General features: G+C 37.3%; 1 protein-coding gene across 1 annotated transcript; it reads right to left on the reverse strand.

Annotated features, from left to right (window-relative positions):
• Positions 1-1,734: 1,734 nt before the first annotated feature.
• Positions 1,735-27,295, reverse strand: FucT6 (alpha-(1,6)-fucosyltransferase 8). The gene is made up of 13 exons (XM_028310614.1): positions 27,022-27,295; positions 25,596-25,781; positions 23,168-23,287; positions 21,388-21,603; positions 19,348-19,513; positions 12,191-12,377; positions 11,710-11,809; positions 10,987-11,124; positions 9,247-9,400; positions 7,913-8,086; positions 6,527-6,688; positions 3,789-3,863; positions 1,735-3,039 (listed from the first exon to the last, which is right to left on the reverse strand). The coding sequence occupies exons 2-13, from the start codon at positions 25,730-25,732 to the stop codon at positions 2,932-2,934; spliced, it is 1,737 nt and encodes a 578-aa protein (XP_028166415.1). The 5' UTR covers positions 25,733-25,781; positions 27,022-27,295; the 3' UTR covers positions 1,735-2,931.

A 27,295-nucleotide genomic window follows, 5' to 3' on the forward strand; every position in this document is an offset into this window, starting at 1 on the left:
CCATTTTGACTATTAATAAAGTTATAGTATTTAAAAACTTGTTGGATAATGTGACTTATTTATAACATCTATACAAGGTGATTAAAGTAGCAATAATATTAAGAAGGTATGTAAAATGTTACTCCAATTGCATTTAATCAATTAAAAATATCAAAACCCACAACATCCACACAAGCAATATAAAAATTTAAAATACCAGTGAAAGTTTTACTCCATAAGTATCACAATTCGAATGTTACAAAATACTATTTTTGACTAAAACTGGTAAAACGTTACTACTGATACAAAATTACTGTAATTTGTCACATCAACGAGGCCGGCTCTATAGTCTATGGATCAGTTCTAGACTCTATGTTTAATTTTTATCGTATGCTTATGATATAAATGCAAAAATATATTTTATATTTTTTTGATAAAAGACGGAAGTACTATCGTGATCTAATTTTTTTTCAATGGTGTATGTTTTTCGTAATTTTTCATGTAATGTGGTAAGTTTTTTGGCTTACTTGATTCGGGAATGTCAAATGGTAAGAGATTAAAATCAACATCTAAAATATGGACAACACATGGGCTACAAATAAATAAACTATTTTACATATAAACTTAAATAAATATCACTATATTACAAAAGATGTATGTATATGACAGCATGAGTTTTATGTGTCAGAACATAACCATATTCAGGATAACCAGGAATATATAACATCTCCTAATAAACTTCAAGACATATTATGCTGTTTCATTTTGTCACGTTTCCGATATTCATAAAATTAAGGAATAAAACAGGTCTTTGACAGAAACCATTGGAATGTCAACATCAATGGTGTAAAAATAGTATGGAACGTATAAAAGGAAATAAATATTATGTACACTACTTTTAATACATGGACAAACACACGAAGGGTTAAATGTTTCACGTACTCTGGACATAACCAAAAAACACCTACCAAAACCTATAAGAGTAAATCGTAGAGAATGTTATTTTTACATGAGTTATCAAGTAAATAATAAAGAGAATTTATCTTCAAAGCTTTCCGATTTGTCATGAAGATTTATAATATTTATGCAGTTACATTCCTATTAATACGTATTTCCAGTGACCATAGCAGTACTGAAAGAACAGTGAGCCTAGGAATTATTGAGTTATTTTTACTGCCATACCGTAAATGCAAAACCATAGGAATACTAATATTATCTACATGGCAAAGATCACAAACTATATCGTATGCTCATTGACTCAGTCAAATGCCAATTTCATCAAATTCTTGAACATATCACATGAAAGAAAGTATTATTTTTGACTTACCATTTTGTATGATGTCAGTAAAATTTAGATCAACATATCTGGTAACTTAGATTCGCGTAAAGACGGCCATGCTTCCTTTGAATTCTATATGTATTTTTTATACAGGGTGGAAACGATAAGTGATCTCACTCGATTATTTCTAAACTATACAAGATATCAAAAAACTAGTTACTGATCCTGAAAGTGCTTCATGAGCTCTATCAAACGGTACCAATAACAGGTTAAATAATAAACTGGATCTATCCGAAAATTCAATGTTTCCGGCTTCCATACATTTGGTACAGCCTCATAATATTAAAAACTACAAAAGATATCGTAAAATTGGTTACTGATCTTAAAAGTGCTTCACGAGCTCTATTCAATGGTATCAATATTAAGTTACAGAATAAACTGAATCTATCTAAAAATTCAATGTTTCCATCTTCCGTTTTTCGATATCTTGTATAGTTTAGAAATAATCGAGTGAGATCACTTATCGTTTCCACCCTGTATTATTATATTTATGCTGCTGTTTATTCTTCAGTCTTACCTATCGATTTACATAAGAGTAAGAAAATCCTGCTATCACCTGACAGGGGCAGGCGACAGCAATAATATCTTTTTGCTCAATTCTTAATTCTTTCTTCTTCTTCTCTCGTGATGTTTCTGTTGATTATGAGTTTTGACTGCAACATTTCCACGTTTTCCAATGTCACGTGAACAAAGAATTTCTTAATTCATTATCTTTCGAATTCTCTCTAAGCTAAGGCTTCTGCCGATAACTTCTTCATTGATTATTAAAAATTGTACTCATGTTTTTACTTTTTCATAACCGCCAAGATTGTTAGGAATTACTACATTCAAAGAAAGCACGGTCGAACTGTTCGCTTACTGACACAAATTTAAAATACACTAACAACAAAATACAGTGCAGTAAAATTCAGATCACTTTTCAAGATTCCAATGCGAATAAACCTTAAAATGAATTTTAATGTAACCAATATTACTGTGCGTTCTAAGCATTACTTTAGGGGTCATTTCATGTGTCAATTTGTACACTAAACTGTTAAAAGGCGCGTACCGTTCTTTCAATAAATATGAAAACATGTTTTAAAATTGTTTTATTTAAAGTAGTGTGAGGTTTCAATACTAAAATAGATTTGGAAAATAGATATTAATCGAACAAAATGATCGTATGTTATTTTAATGCCTAATCGTACGATCAATATCATAAGATTCAAAATCGCCTGGCTATACACCACAATACGCCTCCTACATTTATTGAAAGAACTGTACACCTAATTACAAAAATTTCGTCGCACTCCGTGAAGTCTTGAGCAAAAACGTAAACTACAGTCGACAGCACCTCAGACGTACATTGTAGTTGCAAAACAGCACTTATTGCGACTACATTAGGTACTGTTTAAAGTCCGGTAGCCGAGCAGATAGAGCGCGTAATAATATTGCTGTCGCGCTCGCACACTCACTGCGGCCGCTCGTGGCACAGTCGCGACAGCAATATAATTACGTGCGAGCGATAAGGATGGGTAGCTCGGGGTCATTGGACGAAATTCTATCTGCTCGGCGTCCGGACTTTAGCTTGTCGTGTCGTTGTCTGTACCTGGGTTGTTCACAGCTCGCTAGTTCTATAACTCCTTCTGTCGCGTGTCGGAGTACATGGGGACTTCTTTGTACTCCGGGAACGGGTATAAGACGAGGTGGTCCGCGGTCTTATACCACGGGACTAGACCGTTCTGAAATGGGAAATTGGATTTTAAAAAATCGACAACACACAAATATAGTTTTATGTTGAAAAATGGTTTCTGCAGAATACCAGTGGCCGTAACGTGCTTCCGAGTACGTTATTGCCTCATACTGAGCAGAGACCAATTTGGTACAACAATTTTATTATTTTTGCTTTATATTGTCAATGTGTATCATTTAGTACCAAATAAATATTTTTCTTTCTTTCAAAAATAGTTTTTATTACAACTCAACAAGACGCCACAGTGTTTAGGCTAGGCAAGACTTAGCAAAAACATTGACAATAACATCAAGTATAAGTTCCATTTATCAAGAAAAACTTTCATCTTTTTTCCGTTATCTACTATATAAAAATAAGTCGGGTTTTCCTCCCTGACGCTATAACTCCAGAAAGCACGAACCGATTTCCACGGTTTTGCATTCGTTGGAAAGGTCTCGGGCTCCGTGAGGTTTATAGCAAAGAAAATTCGGGAAAAGGGGGTAAAACGGGATCCACGCGTACGAAGTCGCGGGCGGCCGCTAGTATCTTCTAAACTTTATTTTGATTTGCTTAGGTTTTATCTTGTACGCTTCATTGAAAAAGTGAAACGTGAGTATAATCTTTCATCGGACATAGCAACTCTTTATATGCGTTGTAGTCCAGTAAGCAACCAAACTTGTATCATCAAAAAAACAAACAACATCAACCGAATAGCATTGTTATTATCATTATGTTATGTTTCTGACGCATGCCACTCACCACATTAGTTCGTTTGTTGGTGCCCCGACCGTAACCGTTCCAGTGGTTACCCGCTATGCCGATTAGGTCGCCCACCTGAACAAATAATTGTATTATGTTGTTGTACCTAAAATAAATAAAATAACGATGAAATATCTCTATTACCGAATTATACCGAATAAACTCGACTTCGGAAAAACATAAGAATAATTGACTAATTAGGCAATAAAGTGTAATTGATTCAATCTTTCTATTGTGTAGGTCCCCTTTCTTTTGACACTGTAGGGTTGATTGGCTATCAACCCAATAAAAAAAATGTCTTCTTCTTCTTAAGTCGCGAATCACGCGCGATGCAGCTCGTGTACGAGCCAAACGGCAACCTTCGGTGAGGGAGGAATATTCATCATCATCATCATGTCAGCCATAGGACGTCCACTGCTGAACATAGGCCTCCCCTAATGCTTTCCACGTTGATCGATTGGTAGCGGCCTGCATCCAGCGCTTCCCTGCTACCTTTACGATGTCGTCGGTCCACCTTGTAGGTGGACGTCCCACGCTGCGCCTTCCGGTACGCGGCCTCCATTCCAGAACCTTGCTGCCCCATCGGCCGTCAGTTCTGCGCACTATGTGCCCTGCCCATATTGTACCATACATGAGGGAGGAATATTGCCGAAACAATTTTTTTTTTTTATGCATAACAAGGCAGGTATTTGACCACAATCGCACCTGATGTTAAGTGGGATGCAGTCTAGGATGGTACATATCTGCCCTGTAAGTGCTTATTCACTCTCGCCTTGAAGAGGCCCGGATTATAGTTTTCGATCGACCACAATAGTCGGGTTTCAGTTTGCTTCAAATACCTGCAGGAAGATTTCTTGCCCCGTGCCAGCCCTGTGAGCGTTTTTACCGCCGAAGTAGTAGATTTCGTAGTATAGATGTATTGATGCTAGATAAGTATGGACCACGGTAACCAGTAACAGCGTTCAGTTTCCTATAAGGGTCATTCCATAAAAATCTGTATAATTTAGACGTCATTTTGTCCCAAACTTTTTTAAGATGCTTTTGAATACTTTATTAGTGTAAATTATAGTTTATTAATTAATTATGTTATGTCTAAAAGGGCCAGTCACTTTATGCTTTATTTTAGGAGAAATTATAATTTTCAATTTTTTCATACTACACTACTCCTATATGACTTTTAATAAAGTATAAAACTTATAACCTTAACATTTATAGGTAAGTTAATATACTTAATGTAGTTGTTTTGTTATTATCACTATATAAAAAACGTCATTCCGTAACTACTAACTTACGTCTCTAGTGCCATTTTAAGCTAGGGCCTGACGTCTAGGGACTGACGATTTGGAGTAAAACTTGACACAAATGCAGATTAACTTTATATTATAAGATGCTTAATACGATGTGCCGAAAATAGCCGAAAATCCACATGTAAATACTATTAAATTATATACAATTTCCTATTGTAATCAATAAAGCTACTCAACTAGGGACTGACGAAGTGACTGGATCAACACATGTTTCCACAACAACTGGCACGTTTGCACTTATTCAAAAAACGGCTGCCGCAAAGCCAGTATGGTCTGAGGATAACTTCGTATCGTACTTTAAACTCAACTAAATGTCATTCACTCTAAATACATATTAAAGCGCAAAATTATAAGATCAATGCTTGGCGAGGGAATGACGCTAAAAGCTGTGGACACTTTTTCAACTAAAGAAAATCAAATTATTGTTTATTGAAACTGCAAAATATTAATAGAATTTGGTGTAATGCACGTTTAAATAGATTATTCCTTAATTAAAACAAAGGATCAAGTTGATGTTTCTATAAATATGGGTTCCAAAACACAAACTTTTGGAGTACGGACCTGCCTAGGGAATGACGTTTTGGGTCATTCCTTTTGAATTTAAGATTTTTTATAAATAGTTTTTAAAAATATAAATGGGTGATGATTAAAACACATTGCGAGCTGTTATTTAACAATTTTGGAATAAAATATTAACAAATATTCCATGTGAAATGTGGCGCTGACTAAGAGTTGACATATTTTTGTGGAATGACCCATAACACACTTGCAGTGATATCTCCTGCCTCGCTCCAGCGGTATGGGGCAGCACTGCGACGCAGTCGTGCCCGTCGAAGTAGTAGTTATATTGCCAAAGTAATATCAACCATAACTACCGGTAATACGGTTCATTACCTGTAGTGATATCTCCTGCCCCGCGCCAGCTGTGTGGGGCAGCACAGCGACGCGGTAGTGTGCGTTCTGGCCGCCAAAGTAGTAGATGCATTGCCAAAGAAATACCGACCGTAATAACCAGCAACATGGTTCAGTTTGCTCTAACACACCTGTAGTGAGATCTCCTGCCCCGCCGACCGTGTGCGGCAATACATACAAGACGCGGTGGTGCGCGTAGATATAATGCCAAGGCATTATCGACCATAACAACTATAGTCTGGTCCGTGAGCACGTAGAATTTTGTCCAATGACCCCTGGCTACCCATCCTTATCGCTCGCGCGAAATTATGTTGCTATCGCGCTCGCACACTCACTGCGGGTGCCAGTGGCACAGTCGCGACAGCAATATAATAACGCGCGAGCGATAAGGATGGGTAGCTTGGGGTCATTGGACAAAATTCTATGTGCTCACGGACCAGGCTTTAGATGCCGTAGTGTTAATGTATTGCCGCAGCAATATCGACCATAATAACTAGTAATACGATTGCTATAACATACCTGTAGTGAGATCTCCTGCCCCGCTCCAGCTGTATGGGGCAATACAGCGACGCGGTCGTGCGCGTTCTGCCCGCCGAAGTAGTAAATATCGTCGAGCGAGAAGAACGCGTTGGACGCGTCCACGCGGTTAGTTTGCATCATCTCGTACGCCACGCGGCCGACCTGGAGACACAAATAAATTATAAGATTTTAAACTTTCGCGTTCCATTTCAACTAAAATAGTAAGACACAAGATAGTAAGACAAGCCTAAATCAAAGCACCCGGGGAAAAGAGCCCAGAGCAAGTACCCGCGCGCTCTCCAGAGATTCGGTTCGTACGCCGTGAGGCAGGAAGTACCATGGGTGGTGGTGGGTTAAGCCTAAATGAATAGTAAACCCGCCCGAACGGACGACGCCGTGAACCGCCAGTCTGCTTGTGCCCACGGCCGCAGCATCGCAGCCGAAACGTCAAGCCGTGAGTACATAATGTAACTTATTAATAAACGTCGCGTTAAGACCCGTGTCTTACTATTTTAGTACAAATGAAGTAATTCACCTACTGGTAAGACACTGGCTCCTAAAAGTCGTGGCCTTCCTCACCGGGGGCCACGGCATATGCTGAGTGGGCCAGGGGTCCCATTGTGATGGACATCGCTGTGTGACAGGGTGGCATTGTTCAGTTTACTTTCTCTTCAATTGTATGTTTTATGTGTTACCTCTGTCTTGTTTGCTTTTTTTTATTTACCTCTTTTGTCTTTTGTGATGTCCATGGCAATAAATGTTTCTTTCTTTCTTTCTTTCTTCTTTCTAAAATACACTAGTTTAGGAGTCGTTTCAATATAAAATGTTACAGTGTATTTACATCAATACACATATTCTTAAGTATTAATTTAATGGTGAGTGGTGAACCTCAATGGTGCAACGGCTTTCCTACTTATTCTTAACAATAAATACTTTATACATAAAATTAAAATGACTTTCTTTTAGACACTCATCAGACAGCTCCTGTGAAAACTACTTATGGTATGGTAGCATGTATCCAAATACCTCTACGAAATCCTTGACCATATTGTCGTTTATTTATCAGGCAATTAATCATGTTAATGAATAGTGCAAAGTAAAAATACGCGTATACATCCATATTATTTGTCTATGATACTGTGTCGATAAGTGCAACCACAACGTTTGTTTAGGTCCGCAATAAGTAGTCCATGGTAGAAACGTAAATAGCTAACGGATTAGTTACTTCATACCAGTCTAAGACTGATTTGCAACACCTTACTGTAACCGTATCTACGAGTATATCAATAACCGGTGTCTTGTATGGAGTTTGAGAAACTTTTGACGTTAAAGTAAGATGGTGCACCCAGCCTAAATGATCCCATATAGTAATCAAAATGTCCTCACCTGGCTACTAAACGTGCAGACGATATAATCGCACATAGACAGCATGTGTAAATCCACCAGCAGTCCCGTAAGCGACAGCGGCGTGTAGCGGCGGTGCGTGGCCGCCGTTTTAGCGATTGACGGGTCGCCAAGGAACTCATACTCGGGGAATTTCTTACGTGCGTCTTCTAGCACCTGTAATAAGACATGTTTTTGCTTGAACAGTGACTAATTATTGACTTAAACTCTAAGGTTGACAGTAATATTCGAGGATCTTTTGCGTGCGTCTTCTAGCACCTGCAATAGGGCATGTTTTTGATTGAACAGCTGCTAATTATTCTTAAAGTTCTAAGGTTGACGAGCCTTGTCGGTCATTCAAGTTAATTCAAATCTAATTTAAATCTGAATTAACTAACTAAACCAGAAACATTATTTCACCAGGTGAGATGTAGGCAACTTCGTCTTTGTAAATTAAAAAGAAAATGTAATCAAATTGTTACTTTTTTCCAGAATGAATACCTACGTAATTGTACTAAAATTAATTATTATGTCATTTATATTGTTAATATACAATACCATAACTACTATAATTATCATTAGTTATAGCAATTAAATTTTACGCAAATCATAATTTTTAATTTTTGATTAAAAATAAACATATTTGCAATATAAATTGGACTTTAAAACATTAATCGATTACTCAATAACACGGTGTTGCAAATAGGCAGTAAAATCCATTATGAAAACAATTTCACTTTTTATTGCCGATATAAACACAATGGAGTGATCGTTTACAATGTGAAATAGTTAACAATGTTATGTCACATTCCATGATATGTTACGTTAAAAAGTGACGAGCATCAATTAGCAGTAGAGCTCTTTTGTTTTTGCGATTATGTGACCTGTATGATATTTTGATTAAAAGGTATTTTTCCGACTGTATCCTGTGTGATTTCTGCGCGGGGCGTTAAGAGAACGCTTACCGTAGTAATCTATCTCTATCTCTGTCGCTTATGCTGACATCTAGTTTTGCGTGAGAGTGATGGAAACATTCGGAATTTCGAATAAGATTGTAAGCAGTGGACCCGCTGATCCTGGAGTTCGTATGGTATAGGGTTGCCTAATGAAAATCTTACTAATTTCCACTTACGTTAGCGTCATCAGTGGCAAGGTAGACTCGCCTCACGTCCACAGTCCGCGTGAGATGAAGCTGGTCGTAGTAGTCTTTGACGTGCGTCATATACTCGTGGATGTGGTGGAACGCCGCTTCCATATCCACTTTATCTGTAGCCGCAGTTATTGAATACTGACCCTAAAGTAGTACGTATGTAGGCTTACTTTAGCAAATTACTTACGTTAGCGTCATCGGTGGCAAGGTAGACTCGCCTCACGTCTATAGTCCGCGTGAGCTGAAGCTGGTCGTAGTAATCCTTGACATGTGTCATATATTCGTGGATGTGGTGGAACGCCGCTTCGGTGCCCACTTTATCTGTCCTTCGTATATGTACGCTGCAACAAGGAATTTAGGTTGAAAACACGCACGAGGAAATATTTTTAGGTATTGTTTCAATTTGCTCAACGGCAAAACAGCTCGGTTGACTCATTCGGCATTTTTTACGTATCTGTTGAAGTCCGAAAAAGGTGTAACTAGGGAAAAATATAGAAACATTGCTTAAATCTCTATTTTTCTTTATGCCAACCAACCACTTTTTGACAGAACAAGGTAAAGTTTGAGTAGTTTAAAATAAAAATATTTTACTTTGAGAGAAAATTACTCTTAAAATAGGTGAAGACATATATTTCTAGATATTTATTTATCTTGTGTAAAGTTACTTAACAAAGTTTCTGGATTGGATCTATTCTGATCGTATGACCAACACAAACACATTAATTTGTATTAGATTTGCACGGCCATGCACAAGTGTGTATGACTAACTCAATAAAACGCGCTATAAACCACACGGCGCGTTTATTGCGCTGATTGAGCGCGGCGAGCAAATTAAATAAACGAGATTAACGCTAACGTTGAACTGATTAAATTGCTTGATACGAAAACACGTTCAGTTGTTTTGCAAAATAAATTAGCTTCTGTTTTACTGACGAATTTCTTTACAATAATTTTGTCATGAAACCTCAGTGTTAAAATTGAACACAATATAAAAACAATAATACATAATGAGACTGCGTCCTTGAATTTATTTCAACAGCTGCAACTTGAATAAACATAGGAACTGTAATGTAATACTATCCGGCCACTGTATAATCTTCACCAGGCAGACAATTTAGTGTAGATTTATGATGGATGATTATTAATTAATTACATATTCGAATATCTTTTTTTTACGAAAATAATATTGTTAGTTCGCGTGGCTTTCGGTAGTATGAGGAATCGGTCGAAACCAAATCGGTGTAATGTGCGCATTTTCATACTGATTAAAAGCGATTAATTTGCGGAAAGTCTTTGATTCCATATAGCAAATGACACGTTGTGGGACTCTTATAAACTACCAAAAGTTCTATATCAGCGTTCACTTACCCCACTATAAGGGTCTTGAAGTACACCTTGGCGACGGTCTCGTTAAATATAGCAAGTTATCGGCTTAAATTAATGTCAGTAAACCTGACTTATCTATGCCAAATACGGCGCTGGCAGGTGAACACTCTTAGGTCAAGGAAGTGACACATTGTTGGACGCGTTATATGACTAAAAGTTCTATAGCAGCATCCAATCACCCCCTTATGCGACCTAAGGTTCCATATCAGTGTCCACTCACCCCACAATGGGCGTCTTGCAGTTCATCTAGACAACGGTCTCATTGATAGCCTTCTGCAGCGAGGCGCACAACTTACGAGTGTAAACCTGCGAAATACTATGGTGCTGGCAGGTTTACACTCTAAACCAACAAAGCGAAACATTTTGGTGCGCGTTTTGCAACTAAACTCGTAAAGGTAGCAGGGAAGCGCTGGACGCAGACCGCTACCAATCGATCAACATGGAAAGCATTGGGGGAGGCCTATGTTCAGCAGTGGACGTCCTATGGCTGAAATGATGAAGATGATATGCAACTAAAGGTTTTATAATATTATCCACTCACCCCACAATGGGCGTCTTGAAGTTCATCTTGGCGATGGTCTCGTTGATGGCTTTCTGCAGCGAGGCGCGCGGCTTGAGCACGTATTTCAGCATCTGGCCCACCCACCACGACGCCGGGTCGCCGTTGAAACGAACTATCCTGGACACAGCGCACGCATTACAATGGACACATAAAAATAATATCAAAAATTAGTATCAAATATAAAGCCGTGTGACGACGACGGCAGAGTAGAATACATTTGTCACCTACTCTTCCCGCGGGTGTTGTAAGAGGCGACTTAGGGACTACACTTCAAACATACAACGGGCAGAAGCGCTCTCTGAAAAACATCAATCTTATAAACTGCGATCTCCAACCCGCCTGCTAAGCGTGGGGATTATGGCAAACCCCTATAGTAGAGGAGGCTCATAGTCCAACAGTGGACTGTAAAGGGCTGTTGATGATAATGATGAGTATTGAGTATCAAATATTCAAATGAGGAGATCGTAGGCGACCCATAAGTAACCGACATAGCCCGCAAAATTGCACTTAAGTGGCAATAGACGCGCCACATAGCTTGTAAAACTGATGGCCGTCGGAAGAAAATAAAGTACTCGAGTGGCGACCAAACAGGAAGAAGTGGATCGACGACTTGATGAAGTGAGTTGTGCGCAAGTTATATCATAACACATTATAGCTTTTTTACAAAAGTTAATTTAATAAATATTTCGCATACAAGCTTACCTATGAGCTAAATCTTTCGGTATGGCCAGCGGCAAAAACTTGGGTTTCTGCGATATTGAATCGATGAACGGCAGTGACACCACCTTTGCATCGTAGGACACTGAAATCAAACAATACAAATATTATAAAACTTTAAAAGGACTTCTGTACTAAGAACAAGTTAAGTCATTATGTCATGTTATATCTAACTATAGTACAGTCGACAGCACGTTGGAATAAACACCTTATTATCAATATAGCACCCTATTGCAACTGCAAGAAACAGTGCTTAGATCGATGTGCCGTCATCAAGCAAGATCTGCCTAGGGAAAGTTGCTTTGATAGGCAATTTTAGGTAACTTTTAAACTTACATGGCCACTGTATGACTTTATCGTGATAAGCAGCTGTCGGATATATGATGGAACACATACCCCTGGCCCTTTTAGTTGAATGGTGTTATAATAGCAACAGCTTTATTATAATTATTATTTATGAACTTACCTGGCCACTGTATGACTTTGTCATCATAAGCCGTGGTGCAGCTGTCCGATATGGGATGAAACACGTAGTCCCATCCCTTGTTGTTGTACCGCCATCCCTTGGAGTTGAGGATGAGCGTCCGTTCCGTGGCGTACGCGAATATCAGGCAGTACACTATGTGGTGAAGCTGGCAGCCAAAGCCGCAGCCCTGGAACGAAACGATAATGTGAACTTTAATGCCTGTGAAATAAGATATACAGGGTGTCCCGTAATGTAACGTCAAGCCGGAACTGGGTGTTGAGGCAAGTTGTGCTGGTTATCAGAAAAATATAAAAAAAAATCTATGTGGCATATTTTAAAAAATAATAGGCATTTAAAAAAAATCAAAAAATTCTACTCCAGGTGACGGTCCTTTTGCTCGTGTTGCCACAAATCTTCACTTTTTCCAAATTTTTTTTTTGTTATGTAACCCTGAATAATGCTTCTCTAAATTGTTATCAAAATTACAAAACCAGCTGCTCCAGCTTGGATGAAAAAAATACATTATTCTCAAAAAAAAATTCAAAATAAAAATTTTGCCTAGTTTAAACTGACTGTACTGAAAAAAAAATGTACTACGCGAGTGTGGCAAGTGACGTCATAATTTGGCGCATTTAGTAAGGATTCCAAAATGGTATAACACTTGGTAAATTTTTGCTGTAATTGTCGACAATTTTTGTTTTTTTTGGAAATAGTCCCGTTTTTAACTTTATTTACCTTGGTTAAAAATTATTATTCTAATGTGCCCAAAATTCAAGTTTCTGTGACTGACTACCGTACAGTCAGTCACAGAAACTTTTGTCACCATGACAGTAATTAGTAGTTGACATACTGTGACAACTGTGCTCTGCCTGCACTTGTACTTGGTAACAGGGATAATAAGGATATGAAGTTTCGGTTATGGATACGGTTACGGATATTAGAATAATATTATACCGGTTTCGGTTACGGTCACGGATATGAAATCATTTCAGATTATCCGAAAGTCTCGGATAATTTCGGTTACGGAATTATTAGAATTTCAAAAATGTAGGTATAATACAAATAGCAAGATGCTGCGTGAGCGTGACCCACATAGCTACTTTATGTACCAACTAAGACGACACCTATGTATGATAAAGGTAAAACAGGCTGGCATATTAGATGGTGCCAGCGAATGCCAGACAAGTTGGTAACAAATATTAAGATTTAAGGTACAATTCCAAGACGGGCCGCAGACCGCAAACTGCAACCGCAAACTGCAAAACTATGAAATCGGCAGCGCGGCATTGCAGCTGCGGCGTGTATACTGCAGATTTCATAGAGTTTTGCAGTTTGGCCTTTATCCGAAACTATCCGTAACTTTTGAATCAGTTTCGGTTACGGTTATGGACATTTTTTTATTTCGGATATCCGATAGTTTCGGTTACGGTTACGGATATCCATAACATCCCTGCTTGGTAAGATGGCCCTCTCCGTCCCGCTCATACCTTTTAAAATGGCTTCTCCACCTCACTTAAGCCAGAAACTTGAATTTTGGGCACATTAGAATAATATTTTTAACCAAGGTAGATAAAGTTAAAAACGGGATTATTTCCAATAAACAAAAATTGTCGACAATTACAGCAAGATTTTACAAAGTGTTATACCATTTTGGAATCCTTACTAAATGCGCCAAATTATGACGTCACTTGCCACACTCGCGTAGTACAATTTTTTTTCAGTACAGTCAGTTTAAACTAGGCAAAATTTTTATTTTGAAATTTTTTTTGGGAATAATGTATTTTTTTCATCCAAGCTGGAGCAGCTGGTTTTGTAATTTTGATAACAATTTAGAGAAGCATTATTCAGGGTTACATAACAAAAAAAAAATTTGGAAAAAGTGAAGATTTGTGGCAACACGAGTAAAAGGACCGTCACCTGGAGTAGAATTTTTTGATTTTTTTTAAATGCCTATTATTTTTAAAATATGCCACATAGATTTTTTTTTATATTTTTCTGATAACCAGCATAACTTGCCTCAACACCCAGTTCCGGCTTGACGTTACATTACGGGACACCCTGTATTTGCAGAGAATCCCTGAAACGATAGTATCTTGTCACCTTTCTGCTTATAAGATAGAGCTGCAGTATTTTTGACTCTTGCATGACTTTATTGACTTTATTGTATCTTGTCATTCTACGATGAATCACCTCATTTTATACTAGAAATTACCTATATCTGTTATACCAATATAAGTAAGCTTATCAAAACAAACGTCTATGAAGTGCACTTGAGAATCTAGTCTGATTACCTTGAAATAAATAATATGACAACATATTAGTACAATTTAATAGTCAATACACGAATCATTGCATGAAAAAGACATCCAGAAATTAGGTACACAAACACTGAAGGGCAATAAGACCTTGTAAAGCCCTTCAGGAGCTAGATTTACAAAATTTGCATAGAACAATAAACATTCGAAACGAGTTAACAACAAATTAGGTAAACACATGTCATGTGATGCGTAACTAGGGTTGCTAGGTGTCCGGCTAACCGGACATGTTTGGCTTTTTACGGTCGTGTCCAGCCAAATATTCTCTAGTCCGGACTGTCCGGATTTGTTAGGTTTTTATGTGGCAGCAACCTTGCTGCTACATAAAATAGTGTCTTATGTGCTAAGTTAGGGCATCACGTATTGGGTTGAGACGCAACAAAAAGACCCCAAAAAATTCTTTCTTTTCGGGGCTTTTGTGTTTTTGAACCTGGCAGCCCTATGCGTAACCCTCGATCAGTCGCAGACATATTGCAGTGCATCGTCTTCACAAACAGATAACAGCGTCTGTAGGCACTGCTAATTAACAACAAGTCGCTTGCAAATATTGGATTATTCGTTTATTAGTTCATTTGACAGTACACTTGAAGTACTGTTACGCGTATCATAAGCGAGCCTGGTGTATTCTAATTTCTATCGTATGTTTCATATTGGATTTTCATTGACAGTTTCGACGGGATTCGTTTACTCTCTACACTCAATCTATTTATTTATTATCCCGAAGTGGTAGGGTAAAAGTAATACTGGAAAGTGTAAAAGCGCTTCAAGCCTATTTGAAAAGAATAAATGACGTTTCGGGAAACGTAACAATATTTCAGATGTTGTATATTATAGTCATCATAAAACAAGCATATTTCACTTTACGTCTCACCTAGACAGAGACATTACCTCAACACCTCTTCTCTCACAATAGCGAAATATGATTTTTATTAAGACACACCTAAGATACAAAATCCAGTAAACTTTCGGGCCAAGTCCACTTCTCGTTGCGAAAGCCTCTAACAGCGCTAATCATTGCACAAATGTGGGAATTTCGTACCGGAATCACACAATGCTAATAACAAAAAGTTAAAAAAGACCATTAAAGGACGTTGTTCCGACACATGAGTATTTTCCCTAGAGCCAACACATTTCAAAACTGGCTAAGTAGTTTTATTTGTACAATACGAGTAATAAACTCTTAATCAAAACAAAAAAAAAACAGATTTTATACATTGCTAATTCCATACAGTTCCGAGAGATTAGCTCTTTTTACACAGATCACGCAGCATCTCGTTATGTTTATAAAGGATGGATAGATCCAAAAATACGAACAAACGGATGCGTATTCCGATGATTATAAACACAACAGCTGGAGGTGTAATTTTAAAAGAACATGTTTATTTTACTTTAAATAAATAGGTTAATAAATAGTATCTTTCAAAACACGTTAAAATTAATTATATCCATGTGTTCATGTTATAAAATAGACCACTGAATGAAAAATACTATTTATTTATTACCTACTGTTTGAATAATTCAGAGAAGATAACGACAGCAGTGATAACATATACAATGACCGAGATTCCGATAACAAGGTTAAAACTATGTTGTATTAAGGGTTATCAACGCTGATTGTTAGAATCGTAATTTGATTTTTCGCACAAAATTAGGAACATCTATCTATCTATATAAATAAAAATGAATTGCTGTTCGTTAGTCTGATTAAAACTCGAGAACGGCTGGGCCGATTGAGCTGATTTTGGTTTTAAAATGTTTGTCATAGTCCAGGGTAGGTCTAAACGGTGAGCAAATAAGGAAAAATTGCGATGGCTTATTTATTGCCCTTAAGGCGGAACAGAGTTCGCCGGGTCAGCTAGTAATAAATAAAATATATTGCTACATTGTAAGCTCGTATTTACTTGCGCTTTTTCTTCACATTACATAAATAAGTAAATGATAGCGTTAATTATTTTTTTCATGAATTAGGAGTATACCAAAAGTGGTCTGTTATGTTATAAATAAATATTAATTTTACATACAAATTACTGTAATTTACGTTAAAACAGCTGTATCTATACGATATGTGCGTAATCTTTTTATTGGACATTCACTGTTGAATCTAAGTACGCAAGTGCGAACACCTGTTAATTTGTTTACACGAGTACACATTATGCAAATGTCAATGTCAATTAAGTTTATAACAGACTCGTCGAAAGACAAAATAGTGACGTAGGTACTGTATGTTTTACTTTAGAATCTCATCGTGCTACAGATTAGGCTGCAGATGGGTATAACTGCTCTCCGCCGATCAATTTCGCCATCTCAAACACAGGTTTGGTTAAAACTCTTCTTTAAAATTAAGGATGAAGCGAGAAAAATCGATTACACTGTGAAATGCAATATGATTTGAGTATTGAAATAAGTAATTTATATGAAGGGTAGAAGAATGATAGAGAAGTACTGATATTTATATTTTTAAATTATACAGTTTCATTACGTTTCAATCAAATTCGGTTCAGATCAATTTCTGAGTTCAAATGAGCCGGCGCAACGAGCTGCGCCAGAGTTACTGAGTTGACGCCCGAATTTCTTCTGAGTTACCATCTCTACATCGCGCCATACTAACTATGCGATACACTAACCGGACGACTAACCACATGGGCAGTTGGTTACTGTTACGAAACAAAGTCGACGACCGACATATTTGCGTAGCGTGACAAATGCGCAGCGGGTGCATTTGTTTGTCGAGATAATTATATCCAAAGTGAGCCGTTTAGGGCGGGAGGTTTACCTTACTGTATCAGTGACAGATATACCGGTGCGTTTGATACTATTCTATTAGGATTACAGACATACTACGGCTATAAACTTTATTTATTCTTATTGGATTTTTCATCATCATCATCAACAGCCCTTTACAGTCCACTGCTGGACTATGAGCCTCCTCCACTATAGTGGAGGGTTTTGCCATAATCTCCACGCTAGGCAGGCGGGTTGGAGATCGCAGTTTAAAAGATTGATGTTTTTCAGAGAGCGCTGCTGCCCATTCTCTGTTTGATGTGTAGTCCCTAAGTCGCCTCTTACGACACCCGCGGGAAGAGTAGGGGTTGGTAACAAATGTATTCTACTCTGCCGTCACCACACGGCTTGGATTTTTATTATGTACTTACTCATGGCTATGCATATTTTTACTTTTATTGGTATTTTTGTAATAAACCTCCTACAAGTAGTTGATATTCAACGTAAGTTCAAATACAAAACATAAAGAATTAAACATTCAGAGCACATTCTAAGTAAGTACTTAGTTGAGATAACACAAGGAAGTAGTCGTGGTCCTAAAGTGTATTTTAGTTCGCGTAAAGCTAGTTCACATAATCCTAACACAGAAAAAATGCAATCATAAACGAATCAAGAGACACGGCTATGTAATGGGCCGGCCACATGCGTGACGGGACGCACAATTACGTGGTGATAAAACGATTCGACGTTACGATACCATCACGCAATGTTACCGGCAGGAATTACATACGCGATGCAGAGCAATTCAAAACTCATTCACAGAAGAGCGCAGGTCTACAGAGAAACTATAATTCAAACATTTTCAAGGGGAGAGTGAATAGGCACTTACAGGGCAGAAATTTACCATCATAGACTGCATCTCACTTAACATCAGGTGCGATTGCAGCCAAATAGTTACATGCCTAGTTCTGCATAAAATAATTTAAAAAAATCTATATCTGTGATAATGATACGACAGTCGAAAGTTTTTGAAATGATCCGTTTATGTAACTTCGATCGTTAAAAACAAAACTACATCGTTTTACAAACTAAATTTTAATCATCCTACTCACTCATCATTAACTATCCTTAAGTTACTCAAAAGTGAGTCTAGTTCCGAATTCGATTGAAGTATTTAAATACGAAAATGTTTGTGGTACGACTAAAACTAGTTTTTAAACGATATTTGATTGCTTGCGTTAAAGTTGTTATTAACATTTATTATACCTAAGCCCTGTAGGGCACAGCAATTTATTTGTATTTTATCATATCTATCGTGTCTATCACAATGTCGTAGTCTACCGTAGATAGACCCGTAGAGGCCAATTAGATCAATAATAGAATTTGAAATCAACTACTTCAATCGAATGGTTTACATCCCACGCGTTAAAAATGAATGATACATCAAGTCCCGAGGGTCAGGATCAAGATCTCTCGCATTAGACAAGCGGAGAAATTATACCAGAATTAATTTGTGTCATACAGCTAATGATACAGCTCGGTCGTTGTAATGAATTCTGTCGCCTAGTGCAGTAATTGCATGTAATTACAGCGATCTGTCATTAGACGAAACCGCTTTCTTTTATTATCTGGTTAGCCAACTTTAAAGGCGGGGTCGCAATTCTATATTGTGCAATTTTATTCATCTCATCTCCTAGTTCTGCATGCGTAAACGAAAACAAACGAAAGCTACACGCATACTAGGAAATAAATCATAGTAAATATAGGCTAGGAACTAAGTGTCGTCTAAATTAAAAGCCGCCACGATCAACTTCTTCGATAGATTTTGAACTTTAACCCAGAGACATGAAGTCCAAATCCCTTTGGCGAAATTTTGTGCTACGTCCGCTGCTAAAGCCTGGTCCGTGAGCACGTAGAATTTTGTCCAATGACCCCAAGCTACCCATCCTTATTGCTCGCGCGTAATTATGTTGCTGTCGCGCTCGCACACTCACTGCGGGCTCCCGTCGCAGTCGCGACAGCAATATAATTATATTGACGGCGCGAGCGATAAGGATGGGTAGCTTAGGGTCATTGAACAAAATTCTACGTGCTCACGGACCAGGCTTTAGTAAAACTCACCTTATTCAAGTTGCAGATGAGTTTCCTCGCGTCCCTGCAGTCGGGCGGGTTCTGCAAGTGATGGAGCCTCCTTTGTACGAGGTCGGAGACATTTGCCGCTTCCAGCTGCCGCCACTCGTGGTAGCCATCCAGTTCTGGAAGCTTCTCTTGGTCTGACAGCAAAGATCTGCAATGGATGACTTATTTCGAAGAACGTCTTTGCATACAAACATTATTTATTTTCCTAATTTTAGACGACGCTAAAAGACTGAAAACACATTAAAGAAAAAACAGCTTGCATGTTTATCCTGTGTCTAGTCGTCGTAACACAAACAAGGACATTATGGAATCTTTTGAGAGGTAATAAGTGTGGTATGGCAACAATATGTGATGTGTTTTGGGACGTGTAAAAGTGTTTTTAACGGCCTACTTGCAAAAATAAATGAGTTTTTATAAGTTTTGGATTGTACTGGTTAGTTTAGTTTAGAGACAGGTAAAATAATGAATAAATTGAAATGACAGTTTGGTTGAAATTCTTTCTTCTTCTTTTCACATTAGCTTCTAGGTTTTAATCATTTACTCATGATGTCATTAACTTGTTTTATAATAATATGCAACTCGCTTCACACTCTTTAAGATACATATTTTTTCTCAGTTTCACCAATATTTTATATTTTGTAGTGTAAGAGACGGATTTTCGTCAATTTTCGTCAATTCGATTGATCTATCGATTATTCTCGCTTATACGGATTATATGGAAGCAAATCTTCTACGCAAAGTAATATTCCACTGCCGTGACTTTTAGTTTAACATTAAAACATAAATCAAAACCAGTTAGTGCTCTACTGCATATTGCAAAACTGCAAGGCGAAGCAAGTCTTACTTTTTAATTTGACTATTACACACGGTCTTATCTTTAACAGCGTGGAATTGCTAATTTCAGACAATTTCATAATCATAATTGATTTAAAAAAACGATTCTCAACAAAGACTACCAAGGTTTTTTACATTTTAAAGTTTATTGACTTTTGCAGTTTATATTATTCTTGAGATACACGCACGATATACTAAAAGACAGCATACCACTTCATTAAAAACACCACAATCAACTTAATTACACGTTTAAGATTATTTTCAAGCTTCCTTCACGTCAAACCGTCGCCAAATGGGGCAGGCTTGATAACAAAGACATATACAAAACGGAGGATAGTATTAAAGAATAAAAAGATTTACCTAATAAGGCCTATTCAGACCTAAGCGGTATTCGCTACCGTCTGCGGCAGAGAAAACCCAGTGGGTATGCGGTAATAATACTGTTCAGACCTAAGCGGTATTCGCTACCGTCTACCTATGTACCTCTACCCACAGCGACAGCGAATATCGCTCAGGTCGCTCTAGCCGCGATACTTGATACTAAATACCTGAGCGAAACCCGCGCGGTATGTACCTCTACCCACAGCGGCAGCGAATATCGCTCAGGTTTGAATAGGCCTTTAACCTCATTGAAGCAAATTGTACTACCTGTGCGTCGGTCCCGGTCTCTGCCTTCGATAATGTTAATAACAAGAGCGAAGTACGACGCTTATACCGGCTTATTTCACAATAATTAGCTGGAGAAATTCTGCATGTAATCATTAAGATAAAGAATTCGCGCGACATCTTTCACATTAAATTAAAATGACGAAGAAAAATGTTTTAAATACAAAAAACTAGTGTGTGACATGAATAAAAATTACTGCTCTACTGAGGTCTGTGCCTCTAGCACGAAAAACTTTCATCTACGAATCGTTTGCATATGCGACATAATTCGGTATCCGGCCTTCGAATTCAACGATACTTAACGTGCGTGACGATCTCCATTGTCAAAATTAGTTTCGTGCTACCATTTCTCATACTGTTCACTTTACATCACATTCACAGGGGCGCTGTTTAAGTTTTCATACTAAATCTTTTGATTTGCGATTCGCGTACGCAAATAATTCGAAGTCGATTTTTTTTCGTACTAGAGGTACCGTATTATATGTACATGACGATAATTTTTTTATGTAAAATTATACACACCTTTTTCTTTCAGCCACTTGGTCCAGTATCGTTTTAATCTTCTCCGCCTTGTTGTCGTCATACAACACTTTGCTCAGCTCATGGTTTATGTAGTACCATAGTTCTTTGGTGTTCGAATACACCCTCCTTCTGAGATTCTCATAGTCTTCTGTTGGACCGTGGCCTGTTTCTAGGAACAAGGCCCCGGTATCAATGTCCTTCAGGTTACCATTTAAACTGAAACCGTAGGAATAGTTTAGTCTTTTGTATTTCATTATACATATTGAGTACGTAATTTGAGTCAAGTCGCACAAATCGGATCGATTTGGATGGGAAAATCCCACTGGATGATAATTTTATTTGGTTCTCCCAATTTGTTGATCAGTGTCGTGTTCACCGAGCGAGAAAAAAAATACCCATTAATCTAACGCAAATGTCAAATTTTATTTTAATTGATCACTTAAAAAATATGGTTAAACATTAAACTGCTACCAAAATTGAGATAGCACAAGGTAAATCACCATGACGTTGGTCGTATTCATGAAGTATAAAACGAAATTTCCTAGTAGGTAGCTAGAGGCAAATTAATGAAACGATTCCTGATTAGGTAGGTACTTAAATTAGCAAACGTGCTTTTAGCCAATGTTTGTACACTACAAATATCCAGCCTATCTTTAATTCCAAAGTTTACTAGGTAATTGAAAGAAAGAATGAAAGAAAAAATGTTTATTCAGTATCATCAACAATACACTTGCAATACTTAACATTATTTAATGAGAAGGTAATTACAATGATACTGAAAAGGTATCCACTCAGCATGGTGTCGTAGCATCTCAGTAGATAATGCCCGCTGGTCTTTGATAAAATCCAGTTACGAGTATTCGTCCAATTCGAAATTACACTAGGTACCTATTCAGAATTTTCAAATATACTATCTAAGATTTATCCATTTTTTGCGGCATCAAGCCGAAATCTATACGTGTGGACTCGCAAAAGCTAGTCCGGTAGTAAAACTGATGGTGTGATATAAAACCATGCCATTAACGCTCGCTATTTATCGCGCACTATCGGAATATTCCCTTTTCTTATAACATCGTTAACCTATTTTCCTTCCAACTTCTATTGCATCGATAGAGAAACATTACCCAACTCAGCGAAATCTCGTAAATATCTAACGTGTGCGTGCCAATGTTAGTATATGATTTATTGAATATCAAATCAAATTAATTGTAGGTTCATAAATCAGAAGATTATTCACCTAATGACAAATGTAATTTATTAAAACAGATATTAATCACGACTTGTTTCAATACTAATATGATTTTAAAAATTGTAGTTAATAGTGCCATTTGTAATAAAAAATATGATTTTGCTTTTATTACGCGTGCTATTTTGGAATTTAACGAAAATAGAAGCTTTGTATTGACAACAAAATTCCGGCATTCTGAACTCAATACCTCAATCTCTCCAAAACAAACAAACTGAAGAATGAAGAATCTTTCGTATAGATTCGTCATAATTCGATTTTATAAGGAGGTAATTTCGGATAAAAGAAAATAATAGGAAACAGACAGATTCGAATTAAACAAATTGTCGTAAGTATGCAAATTTGAATTCGACTTCTACGAAAGACTTTAATTAACTTGAAATTAAAATTACCTACTGTAAAGTTATTTTACACTTTATACCTAAAAATTGACGTTGATGTCGCAGTAGGGTACTAAACTACTAGAATGCGAAAAATCTGAAGAACAGTTAATTAGCAATTATTATTATCCAAAATTATATAAGTAACACTCACCCTGAGCTCTTCCTTATCTGCGCAATTAGGTTGCTGTGCTGTTGCCTTAGTGTTTCTAATTGGGATGAGACCCTTCTCAGTCTATCCTGGAACTCCAGCACTTCATCTGAGCCGTTGCATCTAAAAACACAACATTTTTAGCAATCATGTCCGTACTTTCAGGAACGCGCTAATCTACTTAGGGACTACTGCTCAGATTGAAAAAAAAATTTTATGTTGGATAGCCCTTTATAGAGTAAGGCTTTCATCACCCTAAGCCAATAGGGGCGGAGCAGTAAAGAAAAACGTTGCAAAAACGGGAAATATTATTCAAACTGTTTTCACGCGTTGACGCGTACGAAGACGCGGGCACAGCTAGTCCTGCTATAAAAGGGCACGAAACTTCGTAAGGGGGGTTGACAAACCTATTAAAATCGTAATGAAAGCGCTGTGTGTTTTATTGATATGGATCACGACCATTAATGAGGAACACAACTAATAAGAAGAAATACCAGATATCAATAATACATTCTTAACCAATATTCGGGCACGCGATGCGTTGATTAATAACCGAGTAACCTAATTGTATCGAAACACTAATAAAATAATAAGTCTGTTTCTTTTTCTAACAATGTAATAACTGACTAAGCTAGAAAGGTGGGCACGATTTAAGAAACTGATTTGAAAGGCCTCGGAGGAGACGACAAATTAATAATAATAGTGTCCCGTAGTCTCCATCCATAGCCCAGTAACCAGTCCATCCATCCTTCATCCATAACCCTAGTCCATTCTCCAATAACTGCAATAGCTCCTGTGCACAGGCTGGGGATGGTCTCTGGCTACATCCCATGATATAGTCAGAGACTAGATCCAGCATGTGCACCACTTTCACTTTTGTCCATTATTTTGCGCTTAAAACGGCCTCTACGTGTTGGATCTGTATCCCCACGCAAGCCTTATAAAGGACCGGGCCACTTTTGACCCGTGAGCTCCAAAGCGTACAAACATAATAATAATAGTTGTCTCGGCAAACGGGCTAATAGCGAAGAGCTTCGACCAACATCTAAAGAAGCTCTCGCTGGATGGCTGGCTCAAGGGTCAGATGCAAAAGGCGGTGATCCTCAGCACGGCACGCATTGTCCGGAGGTTCCTCAGCCTGTGACCCTGACCACCGGTAGCTTGGGCCCTGCTCCGCTACCAGCGGAATAACTATTTTTAAGTATTTTTTTATAATGTATTTTTATTTATTTTTTTTTGATAATTTACATTGTAAAAAAATATTTAAAATTAAGAACCAAAGTTAATAAAGAGAATAATAATAATAAATACACTTTATTGCACACCAAAGATAAGAACAGAAAGTAAAGGAACACACAAGGTACAACTAGGCGGTCTTATCGCTATGAAGCGATCTCTTCCAGACAACCTATGGTGAGGACAGTTACTTAAAAAAAAAAAATGAAAAATGAAGGGGAAGGCGGTGTCGACACTAAAGAAATAAATGTAAACAAAAGGCATAAAATTTAAACCAAAATAATACATACAAATAATACACAAAAATATATTAATATACATAATTATATAATATATACCTACATACATAAAATATAATATATACCTACATACACATACAATTTTTGATACGAACCAAAGATAGAACTAGATAGCCAGCAGAAAATAGGTGGGAATTTTAAGAAGCTAAAAGGAATACAGATGTTGGGAAATTAAGGTAGTAGCGTGAGGAAGTGAGATTTGAGTCTTTTCTTAAAAGTAGGAAGTGACTCAGATTGCCGAATAGACATCGGCAAGGCGTTCCATAGACGGTTCCATAATCATCTACTCTATTTAAGTGTGAAATTCCATCATCAAAGTTTAATATCATAATAGCTAGCTAGAAATTAAACTTTTTATTATTTTCAGACTTATTTATTCTGATTTCGGTAAATAAACTTGGGGCAAGACCGCGAGACGGTAGACCTCGTTCTGCTCAGCACAGTCAAAAGCTTTGAAGTGTCCAGCAATGAAACTGGCAGTCTTGGCCTCCTGTGCAATGCTGGATTAACCCATAAGCAAATTGAGCAATTGCTTAGGGCATCAATAGGCATCGAGTGCTAATAATCCGGCACTGCTTCTGTGAAGACGTCCTGTTGTAAAAGGGGGCCGCGGCCCTCGAAGCGAGAGCGCGAAGACGTTCCAAACACGCCAACAATCTCTGCAGCGACATCGTAGGAGTTAGAACTGGTTACAATACGATCGCCTTCGGGCTGGAGACGCCCTCGCCTGAATTAGACAGGCTACTACAACATCCAGTACTACAATATCGCCTCCCGTACAGGAGAATGTGTAGACTCCGCAAATATCACTCAAGTTTTGTATGCGATGTACAAATTCAACAGTCTCTACCCTTACATACATAAATGTACTAATATCAATTTAATATCATGATTACCTGAGTGGCGATATAACTAAATATGTTACACCAATCCAGACAAAAAGCAGTACAACCGCAGCACGCTTCCATCTCGCCAGATACATCATAAAATAGTCATTGAATGTCATGTGACCGTTGGAGAAATGTTTCGTCATTGTTGCGGCTTCATAGTGCTACAGTATGCCAATAGCATTGGTAATTTACCTGGAACAATTAAATTAAGGCAATAGATAATTAAATGAAGATAATGGCCCTTTCATTGAAATGCAAATTAATTAGTTGAATGAGTAATTATGTTTTACACAGTAACAAGTCATGGGCAAATAGAATGAGTTAGACCTAAAGGACAAATAGAGTGTTCCATTGTTTGTTTCAACATCCATAATTTAGGTCAGATGAGAAATAGGAAAATAGGTATGCAGTTATTAGAACTACGTTTAATATGTTTTCCGTACGATTTCAATTTTTAGCTCTTATAGGAAATCTCTAACTTCAAGTTAGTCATAGTGGTTTGTCATAATTGTCATATAAGTTGTAATAGTGCAAATACAATATTCTGTAATACATCAATTCTGGCCACATAATATGCTAGAACAAGATATTTTGAGAGAGGTTCTGTATCTATAAGGATTATCAGGGCAGTCTTGCTTTTTAAAAACAATTAACATTAACTAGGAGAATTCATAAAATATGTATATTTTTTTTATACAGTTTAATAGGTACTTAAATATAAATTAAGTAGGAATTCAAACAATGTTTCAAGGAACATTTTAATAAATATAAATAAAGAGTATTTATTATTATTATTATATGATTTTATAATTTCAATTGATGAAATAATAATCCCAACTAATATTATAAATGCGAAAGTAACTCTGTCTGTCTGTCTGTCTGTCTGTCTGTCTGTCTGTCTGTCTGTTACGCTTTCCCGCTTAAACCTCGCAACCGATTTTGATGAAATTTGGCATAGAGATAGTTTGAGTCCCGGGAAAGAACATAGGATAGTTTTTATCCCGGTTTTTGAAACAGGGACGCGCGCGATAAAGTTTTTCTGTGACAGACAAAATTCCACGCGGGCGAAGCCGCGGGCGGAAAGCTAGTACTTAATAAACTAGTAACAGTAAGTATGTTCAAACACCTGTGTCAAAAATTATGATAAACTTACTATGATACTTGACCAAGAGCATGTTTAATATCATATTGCTGTACAAATTCTGTGATTCGACCGCAACTAACTACTCTAGATGCTAGCTCAATACTTCGCCGGATATTGATAGTTTAGAACAGATACATACAACACACGACTTTACTCTCATACACACGATACACACTTGCCTATTCTACATTATTTTAACTATACTATATGCCCACCGAGCCCTTCGGTTCAGTCTGAAAAACGGCAGCAGTTGAATGTAATTGAACAAATAAAAACAATACTACATACCAACAAACTATTCCAATAGAGGTAACAGCACACAAAAATACTGTAAACTGTAAATCACAGGAGGAAAGCAATTACTTTATGTAGAATAAACGATTCACAGCAATCACTTTCCAAATAAAACGTTTGATAGAATACTCATAAACTAGGTATGTAATAAATTCAATTAGTAATCACATTAATAAAAACACATCCCAATTTCTCATCACCAAGAATCGAATTATCACAATCGTCGACGTCGAAACGCAGAGCAAACGCGAACGAAATGTCAAAAAAT

This window comes from Ostrinia furnacalis, unplaced genomic scaffold (assembly GCF_004193835.3).
Source record: "Ostrinia furnacalis isolate ACB-3 unplaced genomic scaffold, ASM419383v2 OfSCF0216, whole genome shotgun sequence".
Classification (NCBI taxonomy): Eukaryota; Metazoa; Arthropoda; class Insecta; order Lepidoptera; family Crambidae; genus Ostrinia; species Ostrinia furnacalis.

Excerpts from the sequence above, each read along its gene's own strand:
- FucT6 (XM_028310614.1), bottom strand. The coding sequence starts at position 25,732 with ATGACGAAACATTTCTCCAACGGTCACATGACATTCAATGACTATTTT. Across the intron at positions 19,514-21,387 it reads CAAGTGGCTGAAAGAAAAAG|ATCTTTGCTGTCAGACCAAG; the intron begins GTGTGTATAATT and ends CATCCATTGCAG. Across the intron at positions 11,810-12,190 it reads CAAAGTCATACAGTGGCCAG|TGTCCTACGATGCAAAGGTG; the intron begins GTAAGTTCATAA and ends GTTTGATTTCAG.